We start from the raw sequence: 22,266 nt of genomic DNA, 5'->3' as shown, positions 1-22,266 counted from the left end.
TTATATTTATATTCATATGCATATTTACAGAATTGTTACTCCGAGGTGTGCCGTAAAATGACATCTAGTCAAGAACAACGTGAAACTCTCAGGTCATTTTGTTCTACTTTTATTATAATCCTCGATATTTAAGAACAGCCTAGCTTGTCCAAGAACATAATTTAATTTTGTTTGAAAGTTATAAATTAGATTTTCTTAAATGGAATTACTAAAACGGGTTGGAAAACAAAGTATGCCTTGTATCCTGACTGGTCGAATGTAGCAGACGTCAACTTCAATGGCATCTCGCGTATCTCAGTATTAACGGAACTCCTACGCGGTTGGGGCATTACCGAGGTTTATAAATTCTCTAAGAGGGACTGCCGAATATCTAAATATCTTCATAAGCTTGTCTACATACTCGATAGGACCAAATGCCAATCATCTTTCGACGGAAAATTACTATGAAGAAGCCCCTTTCCTGAAGCCCCATTAAGTCTTTAGGGAAAGGGTAAGAGCCCTCAAATACAGTGACTCATTGTTTGTCAATTAAGGGACTATTGAATAAGCAGAGAACCTTTCAACAGGTTCCCGAATCTACGAACTTCTTCACTATTTCAACGAAAACTCAAAGAAAAACTTTGAATTCGTGAGTTTTCGACTTTAGATAAATCTTCAAGCAGGGTGGTCATTTAAAACTATGAACATAATTCCCGGTTATTTCTTGGACATCAAATTTCTAAATTCAAACCGTCAAAACCAAACAATTTAACATTTTAAGTGTTCAAACAATTTTCAACTTACAATTGAACTTTTTTACTTTAATGCTCAGTATTGTGCAATTCCAAAGTTGAATCATTTTAACTTTTATTTTGTTGTGCCAAAAAAGAGGTCTCTACGAGCAAAAAGTTTTCAATCATTTTAAGAATTGAAATTATATTATCAGTCATGTTTCATGAAAGAAAAACATTTCTTACTGTCTTCTTTACCAATTTTTAAAAAGTGGTTGCATTTTAATCAACCCTGGCTTATCTTGTAGGGGAAAAAATTCTCTACAACTTAACAGTTTCTAATTTTTTTAAAGTAAACAATATTTAAATGTAGTTATTAAGCTTAATTTAAAATATCGAAAATTCGAAATTTGACGATTCGCCACGACAAATGATTTTTTGAAGAAGAAAACATTTGCAGAAAGAATCGTATGATTGTGAATTTTAGAAATTTGTAAACAAAATTATAAATTCCCTGACGTAAAAATAGGAAAACATCTTTCAAAAATTATTAGAATAATTTTACGAACTGTGCCTACCTATGGGAAATTTCCCATCATAATAGCATAAGCCTAGCGTAAGCGCTATACCGGGTCGGTCAATTTAACGGAAAATTCCGTAATATTAGTCAGTGCATTTTCATATTAAAGTCTTTAAAGTTTTATAATATTTCAAGCTAGATTATTATACATTATTTTGCAATGTCAAAAGTGAAATCAATTCAAATACGAAAATTTAAAAACTAGGCAGTCTCTGTTTAAAATTGGTCAAAAAAGACTTTAAGAAACCTTATTTCTAACTAAACCAACTTTTGTAATAAATAAAATATAAAAAAGGCTTTATAGACAAAAGTATGGTTCTAACCAAAATTTCACAATTTCAAAGTAGCCATCTAAATTAAGCGATTTTTGTACAAGGCTTTAAAATTAATTTTTTTACATCCTCATCAGAGAAGGTATTATTTTTATTTAAACAATTTGTTGACACTTCGTTTCTAAATTTTAGGATATTATTTTCTAATATATAATAAACCTAATCCAAGCCTTTAATGTTAAACAATCTTACAATTAAACTTAAAAATGGAACAAATTGAAAGTAGAAGTGGTTTCATCCGTAAAATTACTCGCGCGATTTCATATTATTTCATATATGATTTCACATGACATTTAGAGCTAAAGTGATTGGATAGGGCTTTTAATCAAAGTCGAGACATATAGGTTTCATAGTTTCCTATGAAAAGAACTCTGTACTAAGATAAATTAATAATACCGTTCATGATCTTAGATTTAAAATTTTTGGACAACAATCTATAGATATTAAGCTGTATCATATGGATGTTAATTTTTTAAATTCTGGAATATAAAACTTAATATCTAGATTTTACGATTTAATATCCATTGATTGCTCTTCCAAATTTTTAAATCCAAGATCATGTACCCTATAATCGAAATTTATCAGTGTGGTTAAATACAATATACCATGAACCAGAATTCTATGGAAAGTTGGACCAAATTAAACCATATTAAATCATATTAAACCACAATTCTAATTAATTGAACTACGCTTTTTTCTTTGTTACAACCTGCAAAGAAATATCTTTAAAATCTACAAATTAGAAGAATAAAAATGTAGAAAAATTCTTCCTGCTGGAAGTTTCAGAATTGTTATTTAATATACAAATGGGACAATTATAATTTTATAATTTATTTTATACGATATACCTGATACCAAATACAGGGTCGTCTCTTTATTTACCGTAGCCTGAATTAATTCACTTCTGGTACCTTGTACCTAAAAGTCGTGGGCCTTGTTTGAAGGTGTTGAAATTTATGAGTAAAAGGGCAGAAAGATACAAAGTACCTTATGTAAATCTGAACGTGACAAGAGCATGGAGCATGATTAATTGTGAGTACATACGTTGGAGGCGGGAGAGTGTATAAGACTCAAAAAGTCTTAGTCAATAGAATTACTAATCCAGTGACTTATAAATAAAGTCGATTCAGAAAATGGGCCAATCATTGACGTTCCCTGTTTATTTGTTGCAATAACGACATTAGTGTCGCGAGATGGATAATCGTGTCTGTATTAATTACACTCGCTGCAGTAATTGCAGAAGTGGAAGGAAAAATTCAAATTACACCGAAAGGTAAGATTTGTCTGAGGGCTGAATTAAATAAGGGGCCGTTCATAAACTTCGACCTACATCAAGCAATTTTTAACACTTTTTCCATCCCATTCCTTCATCGTCACAGGTTATCACACAAGCTTGAAAACCTCAGGGTGTCGTCACAAATACAAACACCCCACCCCCCTCTCCATTTTAAGGTCAAACTTTTTCCTTTGATTTCATTTGACAAACGCCTAAAAGCCCAAAATATGCAAACATGATATTTTAACGGACTTTACAACCAAAAATACATTTTTAACATTTGCAATACTATAGCTGAGTTTTCAACACAAAAAGATTAATTTTCTGCCAAAAGAGATGAAATTTTCAATGAAATACTTGAGACTTAAAGCTAAAAAATCGAATTTTTTTAGAAAGACATTGACTTAAAAACCCGAAAAGATGAACCTCCAACCAAAAAAGAAGATTTTTCAACTAGATGATTAAACTTTCGAACAAAAAATATTAAATACCAACCACAAATAGTTGCATTTTTAACCAAATAGTTGAACTTGAAATTTCAAGCGAAATTTTTTTCAGAAGATAGTTGAATTTTTAACCAAGAACGAGGAAAAAATATATTTTGAATCCGAAGGGACGAATTTTCTATAAAAAAGAATAATTAAAAAAAACAGTTGAATTTTCAAGGCCAGAATTAAATTTTCAACAAAATAGTTGAATTTTTAACTTAGATAGCTGAATTACCAACAAAATAAAAGTAGCGAATTTTCATCACTCAACCACAAAAAAAAATTTGTCACCAAATAGTTCAATTTCCAACCAAATGGTCGAAGTATTAAACAGAAAAAATTAAACTTAACTAAAAACGATTTTGCATTTTTAACCAAATTGTTGGATTTTCAAGCCAAGAAGGCGAATTTTTTTCGAGCCAGATGAATTGTTAACCCAAAAATATGAGTTTTCAACCAAAAACTTGAATTTTATGCCAACTTAATACAATTTTCAATTCAAAAAAGAGGAATTTTCAACAAAACGGTAGTTAAATTCTCGACTAAAAAAATGTCAACCGAAACTAGACAAAATGTAAAATAAAGTCACGCATTATTTTTTCAAGCATTTCAGATCGTCACAAAATCTCTTCAAGAAAACAGTTGAATCGTCGCAAAAAGGATGACCTCTTAACAAAACAAAAAAAAGTTGCGTTTTCAACAAAATAATTCAATTTAAAAAAAAATAGTTGAATTTTTAATCACATAGTTGATTTTTTTCAAGAAAATACTTATCAACCATACAGTTGTATTTACAAACAATTATATTATTTAAGTTTTTAAGGGAAAGGGACGAAGTTTCAACAAAATTGTTGAATTCTTAACAAATTAGTTTTTACTCAATTAGTCACGTAGTTTTTGAAACGCCTCTAAACTAAATGGTATTTTAAAAAAAAAAAGTTTCAATTGTCGATGTTGATTTATATTTGATAGTTTTATACCTCCATATCGAGTTTGAAGAAAATAAAAAAAATATATGATTTGAGATAAATACAAAAACTTAACCACCGGCACTTTTCTGCTATTAGTATAAATAAGAAGCCAATAAATGGAGGCAAACGTATTTTGCCGGGTCCATAAAATTGGATTTTAGGCTCAAATACCAGATATATTTCATCTCCTCTTTCGTATTTATAATGAGGACTTGAAAGATATGCTTCCTTCCGCTTTTTCTCGAGCTTTTATTTTCCCAGAGTCGTGCACAGTTTTTTTCGGTTTCTTAAAGTCGAAAGTCCCTCCAGGGAGGATCCTTGCACGCCCCTAACTAAGCCTAAGACCCCTAAGCGCCTAAGCAGAAACAAACTGAATAATAATAGCACGGTAAGGCAGTTTAGTAGCCGAAGAAACGTGGTGGGCATTTGTAAACGCTTTTAGTTCGCCAGGTCCAGGTTTCGATCGTACAATGATATCGAGAAGGACAATGACTTGAGCGAGTCTCCCGAAGGTCCCCCAGCAGGTCCCAGTCTCTATTTACAACGGTTCAACTCTAACACTGGGGACTTGACTCACAGAGTATCAGGCTCGTAAAATAAATTGGTCGTAATGCATTTCTTATTCAAAGTTGAAGTCGCAGGTGAAAAAGTCACGAGAAGATATTCAGAATTCAGTCAAACTATCTCATTCTTTTTTTGGTGATGATTAAAAACCAATATATTCAAATTATTGCATTTTCCAACTAGAAAAAGAAATAATCCAAAAAATATCACACATTTCTAAAATTGCTAATATTTTTAAACATATTTTGTATAACATTTTAATAAAAATAGATTTCTTTTGAAAAATTGAGGTAAAAAATGGGTTGGCCTCAATTAAAAGAACTCTAAAAAAATTCGCAAATAAAAATTAGATTTTCACATTTCCTCTAATTTCCACTTTTTAAAAATAATTCCTCTTTTTCAAGAAACTTATCATTTTTCCCATTATTCACCCTTTTCTCGTCTTTTACTTCAATGTCAACTGATTGAATAGAACACAATAAGGAATGCGCAAGTACAACAATTTTTGGTTGAAAATTAATTATTTTTGATTAAAAGTTTAGAATTATCGTCTGTAAAAAAATCGTCCCTCTATGTTGACAATTCATCTTTTGGTGGAAAAATAATCTTTTTTGTTTGAAACTGGTTTGTTAACGAAAATATTCGTCCTTTTGTTGAAAATGAATCTTTTCATGATTAAAAGTCAATTTTTGTCGAAAAATTAACTTATTAGCTTAAAATTACACTGTTGTAGAAAATTTTTCTTTTTGAGTTGAAAATGTATCTCTTTTGGTAGGAAATTATTCTTTTTTTTTGAAATTGAACTATTTTGTAAACTATTCTAACTTAAAATCATAGGAATATGTCGCACACATTAGGTTTGAAATGTATTTCAAAAAGCTAAAAGATTTTCCCAGCCCCTTTCAAGTTTTGAAGATTGACCCTTCAACTTCTGCAGTTTGCACCCACAGATGGGAAACTCAACCGAGATCCTTTTCTTTACGTTTACGACGAACGGCTACAAATAGAATCCATTCCCCCATTTCCCTTCTGCCTTAAATTCTGCTTTTCAGTTTCCAAAAGAACCAATGCATGTCACAGGGAAAAGTTTTAGAAGTGACTCCCGTTTTAGATTTTTTTTTTTAAATTTAAGTGACAACGTTTGACAACTGCATCTTTAAAGTTTAAACCCAGCAACAATTGATATAATGGTACTTAATTTATGAAGTCTGTTTAAGATAAGCAGAAGCTTTTTATTAAGATAAATTAAAAAGATTTAAAATTAATTTCAGGGGTATTATTAAAATAATTGGGACAATCTATATTTTATCTGAAAAGTGGAGTAGGTTATAATTATTTACACAGTGCGTACATTATAAGTATGTATTTATATTTTATAATGAGCTGCAGATAAAATCAGAAAATGAATTTTGGAAGATGATAGGCGATTTAATTGAGCAATTTCTTCCAGAGTTCATTTTAATTTGTCTGTTGTAGGGGAAATTACCCACCAGTTAAATTTATTGAGTGCGTTACGTCCCCGTTACTGAAGCAACGAGAAGCCGCGCTACTACTGTCTCCGCCACGATCGATTAATAAAGATTATGGTTGTTAATAATGGAATTTCTTAAAGGTCCACTCGAAATTAGCATCGCTGAGTTGTCGCGACCTTTGTCAGAATATTTCTCAGAAAGCGTCTTTATTCCTTTTTATCTCGCTTTTTATAGCTTTGAGATTAAATCATTTCAATTTTATTACCAAAATATCTTGGAAAAATTAATCATATAAAAATTTAGAGAATTGAGTTATTTTAAAATGACTATTCGACACTGCATAATCTTAAAAATGAATAAATTTTATTTTATATTTAGGATTTTTTGAAATTTCGTGCGAAAGTTCTTTGAGGCAGAATTAGTAATTCAGGATATCTACTCAAATCATGGAAAAAGTGTGACAATGCCAGGTTTTTTCCAGACACCTCATGATTTTTCAAAGATATAATTATTCACAGTACGGAGCCATTCAAGCATCTTGCATTTTTTGCTAAATTATTGACTTTAATTTTTAATACAACTTCCCGACTCATTATAAACGGTTTCTTTTCTGCCCTTGTAAATATCTAACTGTAAATGTAAAAACAGGAGTAATAAGAACTCATTAGTTCAATCCAGTAGCATAAAACTACTTTTACAACTGAAAAACGTTAACATTTAATTTTATATGATAGTTGACAACAAAAATTAAGCACGCTCTCGAAAAAATTCCCTGCCTTACAAAAAATTATAATTCTTCAGGGTTTTTCCAGGTATATAAAAATTCCCTGACAACGCAAGGTTATCCAGGCAAGTAGAAATAGAAACTCTGTAATTATTAAAGTTACCTGGAAAATTGTTTAAAACAACTGAACAGCTGTGTGTCAATCCTGGAAGAATCTATAGTCTTCTAACAACTGTTCCAAGGATCAAGAAAGTCAAGGCAAACTTAGTTCACACTGGTCGTTTCTCTCAAGGAGCCAAAGGCAGTAGAAACCATAAAAGCAGAAACAGGAAAAACAAAAGTAAAAAATAGTCACAGAGAAACGTTCGGAGAATGCGAAATGCTTACGAGTGACTACACCTTCGTTTATCTTCCCTTGTTGCTTGTTTGACGAATTTGAGTAATGTCTCATTTTAAAAAACTTACAAAGACGGACAACAAATAATTTCTTTTTTAGATCAAGGTAAATACCAATATTTTTTTTTGAAAAAATATTCCTGATGTGTTGTGTTACGAGGATTGTTTTAGAAGGAAGAGCTGCCTAGCGCTTTTCTCCTTATATGTGCCTAAGATACTTTCCGATACAGGAGAAGACGTGAGTCGTGAACCGACCAATCACATCACTAAGAACTCGCGGAAGAGGAAAAATAAAAATGAAACGAGAAAACTGAAGGATGCAAGGTCTTTAGCTTTACAAAAGCAAAGGCTATGTACACTTGGCCAACAGGGTGGTCGGAAAACTTCATTTTCAAAATTCCCTGGTTAATTACATTCTCATCAGAGAAGGTATTATTTTTTATTATCAATGATTGCCAAAAGGTAGTTTAATTTAATTTGTTGGCACAATTTTATCATTATATAGTTTCAATAGGTAAAATTTATCAAATAAAATGTAGACGTCTGCAAGAAAGGGGCCCTTTATGACCGGTATGGAATTATGTTTTGGGACAGACTGTCGGATTAACGTACTTTTTAGATTTAGATTGAAAAACGAGTCGCCAGAGTATTTTTGAAGTTGGAACATTAAAAAATGGCTTTTGGGAAAAAACGCATCTAAAGTTGATTTCGACTTAGTATAGGTCCTGGTATCTTTCCTTATCATAGTCAAAATACAATTATTTTTACCCTGGCTTAGCGTATATCTTTTAAACTAGAACCGGCCGTAAAATAGCAAAATCTTCAACTACAAAAAACAAATTTTCAACCACTCAGCTGCATTTTTATTTTAAAAAAAATAACATTTCTTCTAACAGAGATTAATTTTTAAACCAAGAAGACAAAATAGTCCTATTTTGAACTACATAGAGCCTTATAATAAACTTTTTTTAAAGCAAATCAGTTCAACTTACGCGGAAGTAGATGAATTGTCAATTAAAAACGTTTAATTTTTATTAAAAATAATAAAGTTTTAACTAGAACATGTTGTTAAAATTTAATTCAAATTTAATTAAAAAAATTAATTGAAAACAAAAAACGAATTTTCAACTAAAGAGATGTTTATGTGAGACGATAAACGTTCAATAAAAAATGATTTTTACCGAAGTGGTTCAACCTTCATCAATGAAGTTCAATTTTCAACCAACAAAGATGAATTTTCAACAAATAATGTATTGTAGATATTTTAAACAAAAAATACTTTTATTTTAAATAAAAAAGTGACATTCCATGAAAAAGACGAATTTTCCACAAAACAGTTGAATCTTCAACTAAAGATGATCATTCTTCAACCAAACAGTTGCATTTTTATCTAAAAAAGATTAAATTTATGCTCTTAGAGACGAATTTTTTAACCAAAAAACAGAAGAATTCTAAAAAAAATAGTAGAATTTTCAACTCAAAAATAATTTCCTAACAAGAATATTATATCAGGGTGGCTGCAAAATTTGAGTTGCAAAATTTCCATATTTATTATCTTTAACAGTTACTTAAATTTTAAAGTTGCTCTAATAGAAATTTCCTGACCCTTGTAAAATTTGTGTCAAAATCCTTGACTAACAACATTCCGTTAATTTACCCTGATTTACAGGCATTCCATGCCTTACGCTTTACGGCCACCCCGGCTTTAGCAAAATGTAGACTGTCTATGATATATATTCGGTACATATATCGAACAAGACAGTGTAGAGCACGACCCCTATACAATTTCATCCTTTACCGACCAAAGAGATCATAGGACGTATGTAAGATGATAATATTAGATGTAGGTGATCTGGAGCAACCACGCATCAGGTTCAATCGACCATCTCACCATCATCTACTGAATCTACTCAATCTACAAAAGAATCACGCCTTCCACTCTATTTATATTTATGTTTCTATTTCAAATTCACTTTTCGATTGGGTTTATAAATTGCTAGTGAAAAATTGATTAAATATGATGCTAAAAAGATACTGAGTTTTACATAATGAATTTTGCTTAGTACTTTTTGAAGGTACTACAGATTAGATTTACTACCAGAAAAATAAATTAAAATCGTTGGAACTTACAATTCTTCAGCTTCAATTCAGCACAATTTATTTGCATATCAAACAAAATTTGACTCCAGAAGTATATTCTGGAATTATGATATGAAGGTCTCAAATTTAATTAAATCTTGCTTACATCCAGACTTTGTCGAATTTGATGCAAAGTATATTAAAGCGTTCCATTCTACATTCAAGTTATTTGTAAAAGAATAAAAAGTGAAAAAATATTTGCTTTAAATTTATAAGCAAAATTCTTCTGGATTTAAGCAAAGCTTTTCTAAATTTAAGACTAATTATCTGGATTTTAGAATTGGGTCTTAAATGCGAAATGAATAACTCAATAAGAAAATCTAACTATATTTGGTACAAAGTAAATTCTTTTTAAGAATTCATATCTTTTGACGATGAAGCTGAACCAAATTTAAATGAAAGTTCCAAGTAAATGGGATATTATGATTAAGAGTTTTTTTTTAAATATAGATTTTTATGTTTAATTAATAATAAACAGAGAAACTTTCATAAAATTATGTGGTAAACATTGGTTAAATTTTTTAATGTGGTCATCTGTTACCCCACGAACATTTTAAGAGGAACATAATCGTTGGGGTCTTTTATTGTATTTAATTATCAAGAAATCAAAACATTTTCATAAGTTTACGTATCCTAAATAATGGTTAGAATTTCTTTTAGTCTATTTTTTTTATTGAAAGTGATTTTCACGTTGATATATTTGCGCGTTAAAATGTCATATTTTTTTTGCTAAAAATTAAACTGTTTTTGGTTCAAATTTAATCTTTTTGGTTTGAAAAATAATCTTTTAGGTTCAAAAGTCAAAGGTGTTTAAAAATGCACATGCTGTGCGGTAAAACGCTGATGGACAAAGTGAGTGATCAGATAATCCTCAAAGAATGCGATGTAGAGGAGACACTAGTTGATTAATATGAAAGAAATTCGTGAAGATTGTTCGGGCATTTTGAGAGAATGAAAGATACATAACTGACGAAACAAGTGTATCAAGGTAAAGTAAATGGCAGTGTGTCCAGAAGCAGATCGCGGAAAGAATGGTTAGAATGTGTAAATGATACTATAATTCGAAGAGACATAAGAAGTTATAGAAACACGAGAACTTGCAGAAAAAAATGCATGAATGCGAAGAAAGCTAAACAATATGCCAGGACAGAAAAGTATGGCGACAAATAGTTTATAAAAAGTGTTTCGCTTACCCTGAAAGAAATATGCTTAATGGTATAATAATAATTGCAAGACTTCGTTTTTAATATCTTTAATAAAAACAGATCAGTTTTATTTAAAGAAGTTCTTGCGTTCCACTCTACAGTCAAAATATTTGTAAAAGAATAGAAAAAAAGAAAAATTTTGCTTAATATTTTCTACGAGAATCAAGCAATGTTGATCTAAAAAATTTAAGATCTCATTAACTGGACTTCAAAAATCAATTTCGCTAATTTACATTCAAACAAATTTTAGTGAATTTAATGCCAACCATTTCAATGAAAACCCTTAAGAAATGATCCCAGTAATTTTATGAATTAAAGGCAATCTCCCTTTTAAGGCGCAACGTGTATAAGCATATTTTTTTAGTACTGACTAGTATAACGGAATTTTCCGTAAGCTACCTTGTAAAGTATAATGTTAGGGCTTGTATTGCGGAATTTTCCGTACAAACAACCGGTCAAGTATAGCGCTATGGTTAGTGTTACGGAATTTCCCACAACTTTAGCCCTGAATGAGCTGACAAAGGTCTTAAGGAAAGTTCCGTAACGGTAGACAGTGTTTTTAATGCGTTAATACCCTTGAAATCAATGAAAATTCACTGAAGTTAAGGTTTTTATTGACTGATTTTTCAATAGGAAAAGTTATTGAAATTTCATTATATCATTGATATCGTATACAATTTTATAGAGAAAAATATCAAATCCAAAGATTGTTTAACTAAAACGATATTGATTAATATTAACCCTTCATTAAACAATTTATGGTAAAAAAAAAATTTACAAAATTTGCAATTCCGTCAGGCAGCTGTACCAGCCATATTTACGATGGAATTAAAATAAACAAAATTTTTTCTAATACTATTTGATGTCAATATTTATGTGTAAAGAGTTTTAATCTATTAAATAATTATTAATGTGAAAAAAAATTTCTTAACAAAAACATCAAAGTTCCTGTACTAACCCCTTAATTTAACTTTTTCGTAAATTTGTTTAACTATAAAAGCAAATTTATATTTTCTTAACAAAAAGTAGTCTTTTATTGTAATTGATCTCTATTCATTACTGTTGATCCTATTTAAATTTTGTTCTCGTCTAGTGATCAAGAAATGTTTTTTTTTCTCTTCTTTCACGAAAGGCTCGCTTTTGAACGAAATTCTAGTGACGATAATTGAACGATGGTAATTGTGCTTTTTGTATGCAGACGGACTCACATTACGCTACTTCCGTTTTATTTTAACATCTGTAAACCATCATAGAACTCTCGCTCTTACGATCAGTTAATCATGATTTTATGCTCTTTTAACTCCGTGTTTCGCAAGCCTAATTCTTTTTTAATTTCCTAATTAAGAATCATAATTCTCAAACAAAATTGAAAGAATTTAATTAGCCAGTTTACAATGTATGTTTATTTACAAATAAAATTAAGGGCGTATTTAAGTTAAATACCTTCCCCACGGTTGATTTGCTAATTAGTAAACATCCTAATTAAAGGCAATTAGTCTTAAACGATTAGTGTTATTTTCGAGAGTTAATTTTCAGTTAATGTTTCTTGTTTATCAGGCTTTCTCTTATTTGACAAATTATAATCTAATAATTTGATTACAATTGTAAGTTATTTTAAACAAATCGCATCTACCTAACTTTTATGACTATTCCACAATCGGTGATTTGAAATCGATGTCTTTCAATCGAAATAAATAAAAAACCGTTTTTTTTTTAAATCGGAGTCTTTCCTAAAGGTCAGACAATGCTGGGATTCACGAAATTTACATAAGTGATAACTAAAATCAAAGGTCGCTGATTCGCGATCCGGGTCACCCAATCTTGAAAATTATTACCATTTTAATTACAATAATATAAATAGAGAAATTACGTTTATCCAGCTTTCCTTCAAAAATCCGCAGAGCACTTAATTTTGGTTATCGTGGATCATCCTCCGAGTTTTTCTGTTTCACTATTATAAATAAACAATCCTCATGTTCGTATTCCTAATTCTAGTTATCATTTTCTGAAGATTTAAAGATGTAATCATAAAAGACTATTTACATTTGAAATAACACTCCAATTTTAAAATTCACTAAAATGCATCATTCACAATAGATTTACTCTTGTCATTTCAATATCCTTTGACAGCTTCACAGTAACATCTAGATCATTAAACTGGTTCCTTTTCATCACACACAATTTCAAACTCTGCTTCACCGAGAGTTAAATCAGTAAGCCTGATTTGAATTTTTCGCGGGGCGCAAGGAGCGAATATATTTTTTTCCTTAACAGGACCGAGCATACATTACATATGTAACACGTAGCGCGTCTGAGCGCAGACTGCAATGTTGACGATCGCTATAGTCACATCGTATACACATTGGAAAGACTATGGAAAATAACCTCTTTCTATTGGTTGAGGCCGTGATCCGGGCGCAATGACCCGCTATTCATTCGATTGGTCCAATGCCAAGAGATCTCACGAACACTGACGAACGACCGAGATCGTGTATCTTCGACTGCGCTCTCTTAAGGCGCGCATTTTTAAACTGCACCTACTTCGGCGCAAACAGATATGCAAAATTGCAGGGAAAAGCGAGGACTCGGAAAGACAGTTATTCTCGTTTAAAATGAACGAAAAGGATTGGATACGTATGTCAAGAACTGATTTATATAAAGATACCAGAACGCATTTTAAAAGTAATTTTTAAATATTCTTAATTCATATTCCGATGAAAATAAAAAAAATTGGAATTGTTTCATTGCATTTTCATCATAAACTCAACCCGAAAATATACTTCTTCTATAATAATAAACACGTTTTAGGTCTGAAATGAATTTGCTTAGTTTTTGTTTCAAAACAATAGAGATTAAAAGCTAAACAATTATTTCACCCCATTGAGTAAGTATTTGTTATTTATATAGATAATTAAGTTCTAAATTTTATGAATACAACAGATGTTAGATAGAAGGAAATATTGAATTTCAAACTGCACAAAAGAAACAAATTTTTCATATTTTATAGATTCTTATAGTGCTTTAAAATGTACTTTTAGTTATAATTTACCCAATATGGACATAGCCTATATTGCCGACTTGATATCAATAGGGTAGAATTGTATGTATGTAAAAATGATAATAGAATTAAAATAATAAAAGTAAAAGAATCTTAAAAATTTGGACTCTTTTGCTTGTTTATAGAACGAGGGCTTAAGGCTTTTTTTAGCAATTAAAAATACATAATTTTCGGGTAAATAAAAAAATGAAAATATATTTTAAAATACTAGCATATGAATCCTTATAAAATATAAATTCTTTGCTATTCTTTTTATTCATTATATAGAATGTGCTTTTTATATTGTAGAGCAAATTCTGTGCATATAATTTGAGAAAACAAATTGTTAAGGAACTAACTTACTTTTTGAGCCTTTATTATTTTTTTTAAATAAAAAATTATGAAATTTATTAACAGAACTAAAAGGGCCTAGCAGAACTTCAAGACAGTTTTTTTTAATAAAAGAAAAATGGTAGGATCCTTTCACCAACAGAAAGAAATGTAGGGAGCGCTTTTATGGGTGAAAAAACAATCTCTTTGAAAGTTTAGTTACACATTTTTTGACTTAATTGACAAAATTTCATATAAATAACGTGCACTATTGGTTTCTAAGAAACATTTTTAAAACTCTGCATCATATAGATGGTAAAAACTACCCTAAAGGGCATTAACCACCCCTAAACACAAATAATCGCACTTTCTCACGCAATATTCTTCTTCTTATATTATTCTGCAACCATTTAAAATAAAAAACAAGCTTTTTAGGGACAAAATACAAATTCTCTAGCTGTTTACAATTTTCTATATAGAATTTTCAGGAATTTAAGGTAGACCAATTACTAAAAAATTTTCACACACAATACAGTTATTCTATCTTACATTTATGGATCAAAAGCAACCTCTTTAAAGGTTTTATTTAGGGCGCTACTATTTAACTTAATAAATTTCATATAAATTACGTATGAAGTGGTCTCTGAAAAAAAATATTTTCTAAATCTTGCATATTTTATTGCTGATCAGGAGATTCAAGAGCACAGTCAGACCCATGTAATGGATATTTAAAAAGATCAAATCTAAGTCGTCTACATTGAAAGATATGCAATTATAATCGGTGTTAATTTAAGGTCTCATAATAATTAAAGTCTAAATTGGAAAATTTTCAAAAGTATGCAAGATTTATATATAAAAAGAAAATATCGAATTAATAATTAAATCACGAAACTTCTACTAGTTTTCTCAATTTTGTGAAAGCTTTAAAAAATGTTTAATCCGATTAACCAGACAGAAGATCTAAAAGAACCTCTTGTTCAAATAAAGCCTCTTAAAATGAACAACCTGCTGAATCTTAATCGCCAGCAGTTCGAATCCACATCGAGTGACTGGAAAGACCTGTTCGCTAATTGTCGATCCTTCGGATTAATTGTGATTAATTCTAAACACTCAAGGTGGATGATTCGAATTATAAGTCCTGTCTCTGACTTTATCGGACATATACAAATATTACACGACATAAGTTACAAATTGAAGCGATTTAAATATATAATCGTGTCTCTGATATCATATACACAGCTTAATCGCATTGTGAGCTTAAAACTAGTTAACAATAGGTAAACGTGATACATACTCCCTCGATGAAAAATTCACAAGAATACAAGAAGCTTGCCGGTTCTGGATACTTATGCATATTCGCCCACGTTATGTCGTGTCTAAGGTTTATCATTTTTCATCAGATCGACCTCTTATGCCGGATGTATTACAGACTATTGTAAATCGTTTAACCCCCAATGCCTGTTCAAACTCATGCACGCGTGCTAGAATTTTTTTTCTACAAAAGTCGAGCTTAATAGGATACAGCGAATTAATTTAAGTATCGCCGTATCTTAGTGGGATTCTAATAAGATTCACTAGAGAGCTAGTGCCTCACAAACCTATCAAGTTTCTCTCGACTTTCTGCATTTTTTAAGATTAAATTTCTCGTATATTTCGAGCTTATAATGAGATCTTTCAAATACTGCAAAAATTCTCCTCAAGGATTTTATGATAGAGAGAAGTAGGTACTCACGTTAGTTGAGAGTTGGCTCGTCAGCGAATGAACTTTTTCTTGGGCATCGAGTAATTCACGTCGCAATTTCCTCAATTCATGTGCTTGCTTTTCTTCTGCAGAACTGTAGAGGCTGCTTGCTGTTGATACCAGGGAAACTGAAGATCCATGAACTGAAAAGAAGATAAGACATAATAGTTCTCGTTTCATTGTCAATGAAAAGCAGAAGTTCATTGGACAGATGTTTGCTTTCAAGCTGAACAGCAAATCAAACACAGGCTTACAAAATCATTTTAAGTGCTGACGAAACTTCATTTACAAAATTTTCTGCGCCCTTTCCCTGTCCATTTTTTTATTTTCCCTGAAGACTAAGATCCATAGACCAGCATTTAATACTGCAAACATTTTATAAATAAAATCTTTTATAAACGTAATAATACAATTTCAGACAAAAATTAAAAAATTAAACATTTATTTATTTTAACCAAAAAAGATGATTTTTCTACCATAAAATATGAATTTAAGATCTAAAAGGACGAATTTTCAATAAAATAATTAAATTTTAAACCTACAAAGATAAATTATTAACCAAATGGTCGAATTTTCAAACAAAAAAGATCAAACATAAACCAGAAACAGTCGCCTTTTCAAACAAATAGATGAATTTCACACAACGAAAAAAATTATTTTCAATCAAACAGTTGTATTTATAAAGAAATAGATAACTTCAAAGCAAAAAGCGAGATTTTTTTAAAAAGAAATGAGAATTTTTACCTATATAGTTGAATTTTCAACCTAAGAAGATGAATATTTAAACTGAAAAGACGATTTCTCTAACAAAAACAGATTTATGAGGCAAGAATGACAAAAAAATCAACCTAAATTTTTAATTTTAGAGTCGAAAAGACCAATTTTTTACAGAGAGAAAATAAACGAATTTTAAAAAAAGGTAAATTTTCAACCAGAGTTAAATTGTCAACAAAATAATTAAATTTTCAACAAAATAGTTATGTCAACCAACGAAGAATAAATTTCTACCAAAAAAGACGACTTTTCAAACAAATAGTTGAATTTTTAAACTAAAAAAGATAAATTTTCAAATAAAACTAGAGAAATTAGATGTTCAATAAAAAATCAAATGTCACCAAAAAGACACTATTTTTCAACAAACTGGTTAAATCTTCAACAAAAGGATGAATTTTTTACTAAAAAGATGAAATTTGAAACTAAAAAGACAAATTTTTAACAAACGAAGATCTTTCACTTAAGTAAGAAAAGTTCATCCAAATCGTTTACTTTTAAAGCCAAAAGAAGATTTTATGGTAAAACAGTTGAATTTTCAACAAAAAAGATCAATTTTCAAAAAAAAAATGTTAACTAAACTGTGAAATTTCCAGCTAAAGAGATGAGCCTTAAATAAAAAAAATAAACTTTTAACAAATTAGAATAACTTTTACACAAGCAGTTGTACTTTCAATAAAAAAATATCAATACTTAACAAAATCGTTAAACTTTTGAGCAAAGAAATGAATTTTTACGTAAAATGATGATTCTTCAACCAAAAAAAGATGAATTTTCAATAAATAACGAAATTGTATATATTTCAACCAAAAATGACAAATTCTCAAATAAATGTTTGAATCTTCAATCAACGAAAATTAATTTGTAATCAAACAGTTGAAATTGTATTTAAAAAAAGAGGAAATGTTGACCATAGCAGTTGAATCAACAAACAAATAATAATATCTTTAATTAAAAATATAATCGACAGAGGGAACTAACTGTGAAAAAAGAAATAGACATAGAAGGCAAATGAATTATACTAACTACTATATCAGGGTGGCCGCACAACTTCATTTTCAAAATTCCCTCATTTTTCCCTGGCCAATTTTTTATTTTCCCTGACCCTTAATATTCAAAGACTCTCCGTGTAACCGATATGTGAAATTAGACATACTGGCAATGATATTACTTATCAGATGACTTGATTGCATTACAAAAGTACGCCCGTGACTGATAATATATTCCCGGGATAGTCCCGTGAAGATTATTTAAAAAAAATCAACTTTGAATAATAATAATATATAATAATAATAATATAATATATAATAATAAAATAATATATAATAGTAAAAGAATTTTGAATCTATTATTTTTGACAGTTATTTGAAGTGTCTCTTATAGAAATTCATTGACTTTTGTACAATTTTTGTTTAAAATCCTAGTTAGGAGTGTAAAGCAGTAGTAACACATCGGTTCGGAAACTTAATTAGTAATATTTTTAATCTGTTTTGAATCGAGTTAGTAGCTGAGAAATAATATCAGTTGAAATTTTCCTGACTGATTGAAATGTAAATAACAATTTTAAAAAATTGAAAGGTCCTTACTATCGTCATCCTTGTGAACATGTTGATAAAGGTTAGGAGGCTGTCTGGACGCGTGCGCCGGTGTTGGAGACGTTGGCTGAGACCAATGTTGACCTGGACATCCAGTAGTGCCAACAGGAACGCTGTAATAAGGTTCCACACCAACACCGATTCCAATACCCACTTCCTCACCCACGGAAGACGATGTGCCACTTCCACGGGCTAACATTGAGGGATACATTTTTTCGCTCTTAGTTGATCTGTCAAAACAAAAATTACTACCCGTAAGTAAACTACCATTATGTCCATTATCCTTATGTCAATACTTTAATAGAAACTTTGACATACGATGGAAACTTAGAAAATAAGTTACAGACTTGGTCTCTAACTTAGGAAATTGAAGGTTTGAAAATCATCTAAGCCTTACCGAAAATATCTTCAGATTAACCGAAAATATATTTAAAGTTACCAGAAAAATTATAAAAATTGTAGAAAAGTTCTTGGAATTTTATGGCAATCATTGTGGTTGCAATTGGTTGTATTATTCACTGCAGGAAGGAAGGCAGTCTCAACATAACAAAATCACGAAATAAAAAATATATTTTTGCAATGTCCAGTTGAAAAATAAAATAGGATTCAAAATAGAAAATTCTGCGAAAACTATTGAAGCAAGTGGTTCTTATGAGCTATACTTTCAAGAATTAGAAAATATTAATTTTTTTATTTTTAGAGTAGAGTGTAGGACAATCGAAATGAGCTTTACCTATTTGTCATTTCCAAATATTTGAAACTGTAATTTTCATGTTTCAATCTAAGAAATACTTCAAAAACTTTTAAAATGATTTTTAGTATAAAAAAACATTACATAAAATATAAAAAATAAGTTTAATCCGCACCATCATTTCTCTTAGCTTAGTGGCATATCATAAAATGTGCTTTTTACATGAGGGTAAATCAACAAAAAAGTCAAAAGAAAAAAACGCGATTTATAAAAAAATTAAATCTTTTTGCGAAACACAGTTTTTTCACATATTTGATCAATTGCGGAAATCCTTAAGCATCAGTAAACCCTTTTGAATCATAACAGTAGGATAAGGACATTTTTGTGCCTGATAAAGAAAAATGCAAAGATGTCTTTTATTACGCACTAAAAGTAATTTCATGAACGCAAATCGCGCGTTCACGTATCTGGATTTTTATTTCCTAACATGAAAAATATGCAAATTTCAAAATCAATTTTAAAACCAATTTTTTAACATTATATTTTTAAAAAATTAACAATAATTAATAATTTCGAATTGAAGGCTTCTGAAATGAAAAAATTATTGCACGACGTTGGACAAATTAAAAAGAAAAAGGAATTAAATTATATAATTTCTAGATCGAAGAACTGCAAAGTAAACAATTTTATTTTAAATTGAAGAAACACGAAATTGAATGATTTCAGATTAAAAATTTAGAAAATAGGGTAATTGAAGCGGCAGATGCAATAACCACCTTAGCGCTCAAATACACGGAGAATTATTGTCCGCTGAGCAAATTTTCAAAATTGTTCAAATTTTCCAGTTTGAAATGATTTCTTAGTTTAAGTCTTCACTAAAAAAATCGGAAAATTGAAAGATATTATTTTAAAAATTCAAATAAACAACAAGAATGCTGCAAAATGATTCGATTTTTCGAAATTCTAAAATTTTAAGCGTTGCAAGGCCTTTATATTATTATGAAATTTTGAAATATTTAATAGCGAAATGGTGTTGTCATTTTGAATAATTATTTGAATTTGAAACTAAAATTTTGTGATATTTAAAATTTGAAACAACCGAGAATTAATATAAAAATTAATTTTAGGTAAACTTTAGTTTCAAGGCCTTAGATTAAACTGTTTTAGAATAGCGCATTCAAAGCCATAATTTTGGATTAAAATTATAGAAATTTTAAAGATGATAAATATATTATTAATAAGTATCATATCATGTAGTGTTAAGTGACATTCAAAACGGGAAACATTGTGAATCTTTAAATTTTAATTATTCTAAAAACGTTGAAAATGATATGCTTTCTAATTGGGCACTTTGTAAAAATTACAAAACGCATTAATTATGAAATACGGGACACCTCCCGGAGTATTTTTTTCCTCCGACTTTATCCCCGTTTTGTCCCGGTGCAAGTTTCTCCCGATTTTCTCCCGATTCCCCCAGGTTGGTGGCCATCCTGATAACTAGATGTAGTCACGAAATTCCGAATACAGTCAGACCCTTTAATAGCGCCCCCTTCTATAGTCTTTCCGAGAATTGACTTCACGCCTCAGATAGAAGTAAAAGGAACTGCGGGGTGTGTACGGTGGTCATACATACGTGAACCAGAAAAAAAAGCGTTTTCAGCGGAAGCGGCAGTCTATTAAGTTATTCTCCACCACTCCTTAACCAGGCGCAATAGAAGTATTGCTGTATTCCTGACATAAAGTGGGTTCCATAATGTCTTAAAATTATATTCTTCAAACTGTATAAATGGCCAATTGAATGTTAAGTAGAACAATTTTAGTGCAACAAGAAAGCGGTTTGGTGCTGCCAGGTCTTTGTAAAGACTACCTTAGCGGCGCTGTGGCCCACCATGCCTCGACTACATCACTGATCTAGCTCCATCGCAATTACATAATTATTTCCGTAACAAACATCATAAAACCTAGTGTAAAATTACCCAGAAATGTCTCAATGAAAAGGTTACAGTTTCCTATTTTTCTCAAAATGTGGTTTGCTTTTATTCTTCAGTCATTGCGAACAGTTGAGAGCTTTCATTAGAAAAAATTTCTATTCAGCTAGCGTATATCTTTGGCAAAACGCCATTCAATAGCTTCCAACTCGTTCATCCATTATTGACTTCCCTAACGAAATGAATGGTCCCCTGCCATTGGAAAATACAATTTCAATAGATACATTTGCTGAGGTACTGCAATGCTTTCATTCGATTGGAGTTTATTCAGTTAAATTATTTCCAAGTAATTTTAAAGAATTTGTAGAGAAATTGTTTTATCTTCCAAAGGCAAAATAGAAGAAAAACTGTAAATGCGTTTAAACTTTGACATCTACTTGTAAAAATAAAAAAAGAGGGCACACCTGTACATTATTTCGCAATGCATGGCTCGCTCCGATCGACTTAAAGGCTTTAAAAATTATAGCATTAGTCGCATAAAATGACAAAATGACAAATAAAATTTTGAAAAAAACCCCCAAAAAGTCGCTTCAAAACTTTAAAGATAATGCAAAAGCAGTGTCAGAGACTTCATGACTTAAGGAACTATATTTGATAAGTAACATAGAGTACGTAATAATAATTGAAACCATTTTTTGATTATAGTGATTTAGCTTCAGAAATTCTGTATCTGTGTTAAAAATACTTCTTTATGAACTGTTATCTTGTCAAATTATTTTGAAATGAGAGCAATCTATAATTCACATTAATTTTGAACCTACGGAACATTCATTTGGAGCATTAAAAAATTTTACTTACTCAAAAACTAAGGCTTTAAATTTGATAATGAAAAATTTGATTATAAAATTATTCATTTTTTAATCATTCAGACTTCACAGCCCAAAATACTCTCGAAACAGGGGAAACAGCGTGATTTGTCATAAAAATAGATGAATCACTTCTTTGAAATAACATTAAAAATAACATTAAAAATAACATTAAAAATATTTAAAATATTAATTTTCTACCAAAAAATATGAACTTTCAGTAAAATAGTAGTTTCCAAGGTAAAAAGTCGATTTTTTAAATAAAACCCTTGGCTTTAAAATAACAAATGATGAACCTTTATTCAGAATAGATGAGTCTTCAATCAAATAGTTGATGTTTTAAGCAAAAGAGACAAATTGTGGGTCCGGATGCAATAAGGGCACATAAAATTTTTTCGTGCGAAAACGAAGTCCCCTGGAGGCTTTAGAAAAAATTTTCGAATTTTAATT

At 30.1% G+C, this 22,266-nt stretch overlaps 1 protein-coding gene across 4 annotated transcripts in view; it reads right to left on the bottom strand.

The window, feature by feature from the left end:
- The window catches only part of LOC117180111 (protein sickie), a 319,545-nt gene that overhangs the window by 57,211 nt on the left and 240,068 nt on the right, over window positions 1–22,266 (bottom strand). For all 4 annotated transcript variants that reach the window (XM_033372441.1, XM_033372442.1, XM_033372443.1 and 1 more), the window contains 2 exons: window positions 18,323–18,561; window positions 15,957–16,108 (listed from right to left, as the gene is read on the bottom strand). In XM_033372441.1, the coding sequence (XP_033228332.1) occupies window positions 15,957–16,108; window positions 18,323–18,561 (391 nt within the window). The remainder of the gene's footprint in view (window positions 1–15,956; window positions 16,109–18,322; window positions 18,562–22,266) is intronic.

Source organism: Belonocnema kinseyi, chromosome 9, assembly GCF_010883055.1.
Source record: "Belonocnema kinseyi isolate 2016_QV_RU_SX_M_011 chromosome 9, B_treatae_v1, whole genome shotgun sequence".
Taxonomy (NCBI): Eukaryota; Metazoa; Arthropoda; class Insecta; order Hymenoptera; family Cynipidae; genus Belonocnema; species Belonocnema kinseyi.
This window is presented reverse-complemented; position numbering and strand designations above follow the sequence as displayed.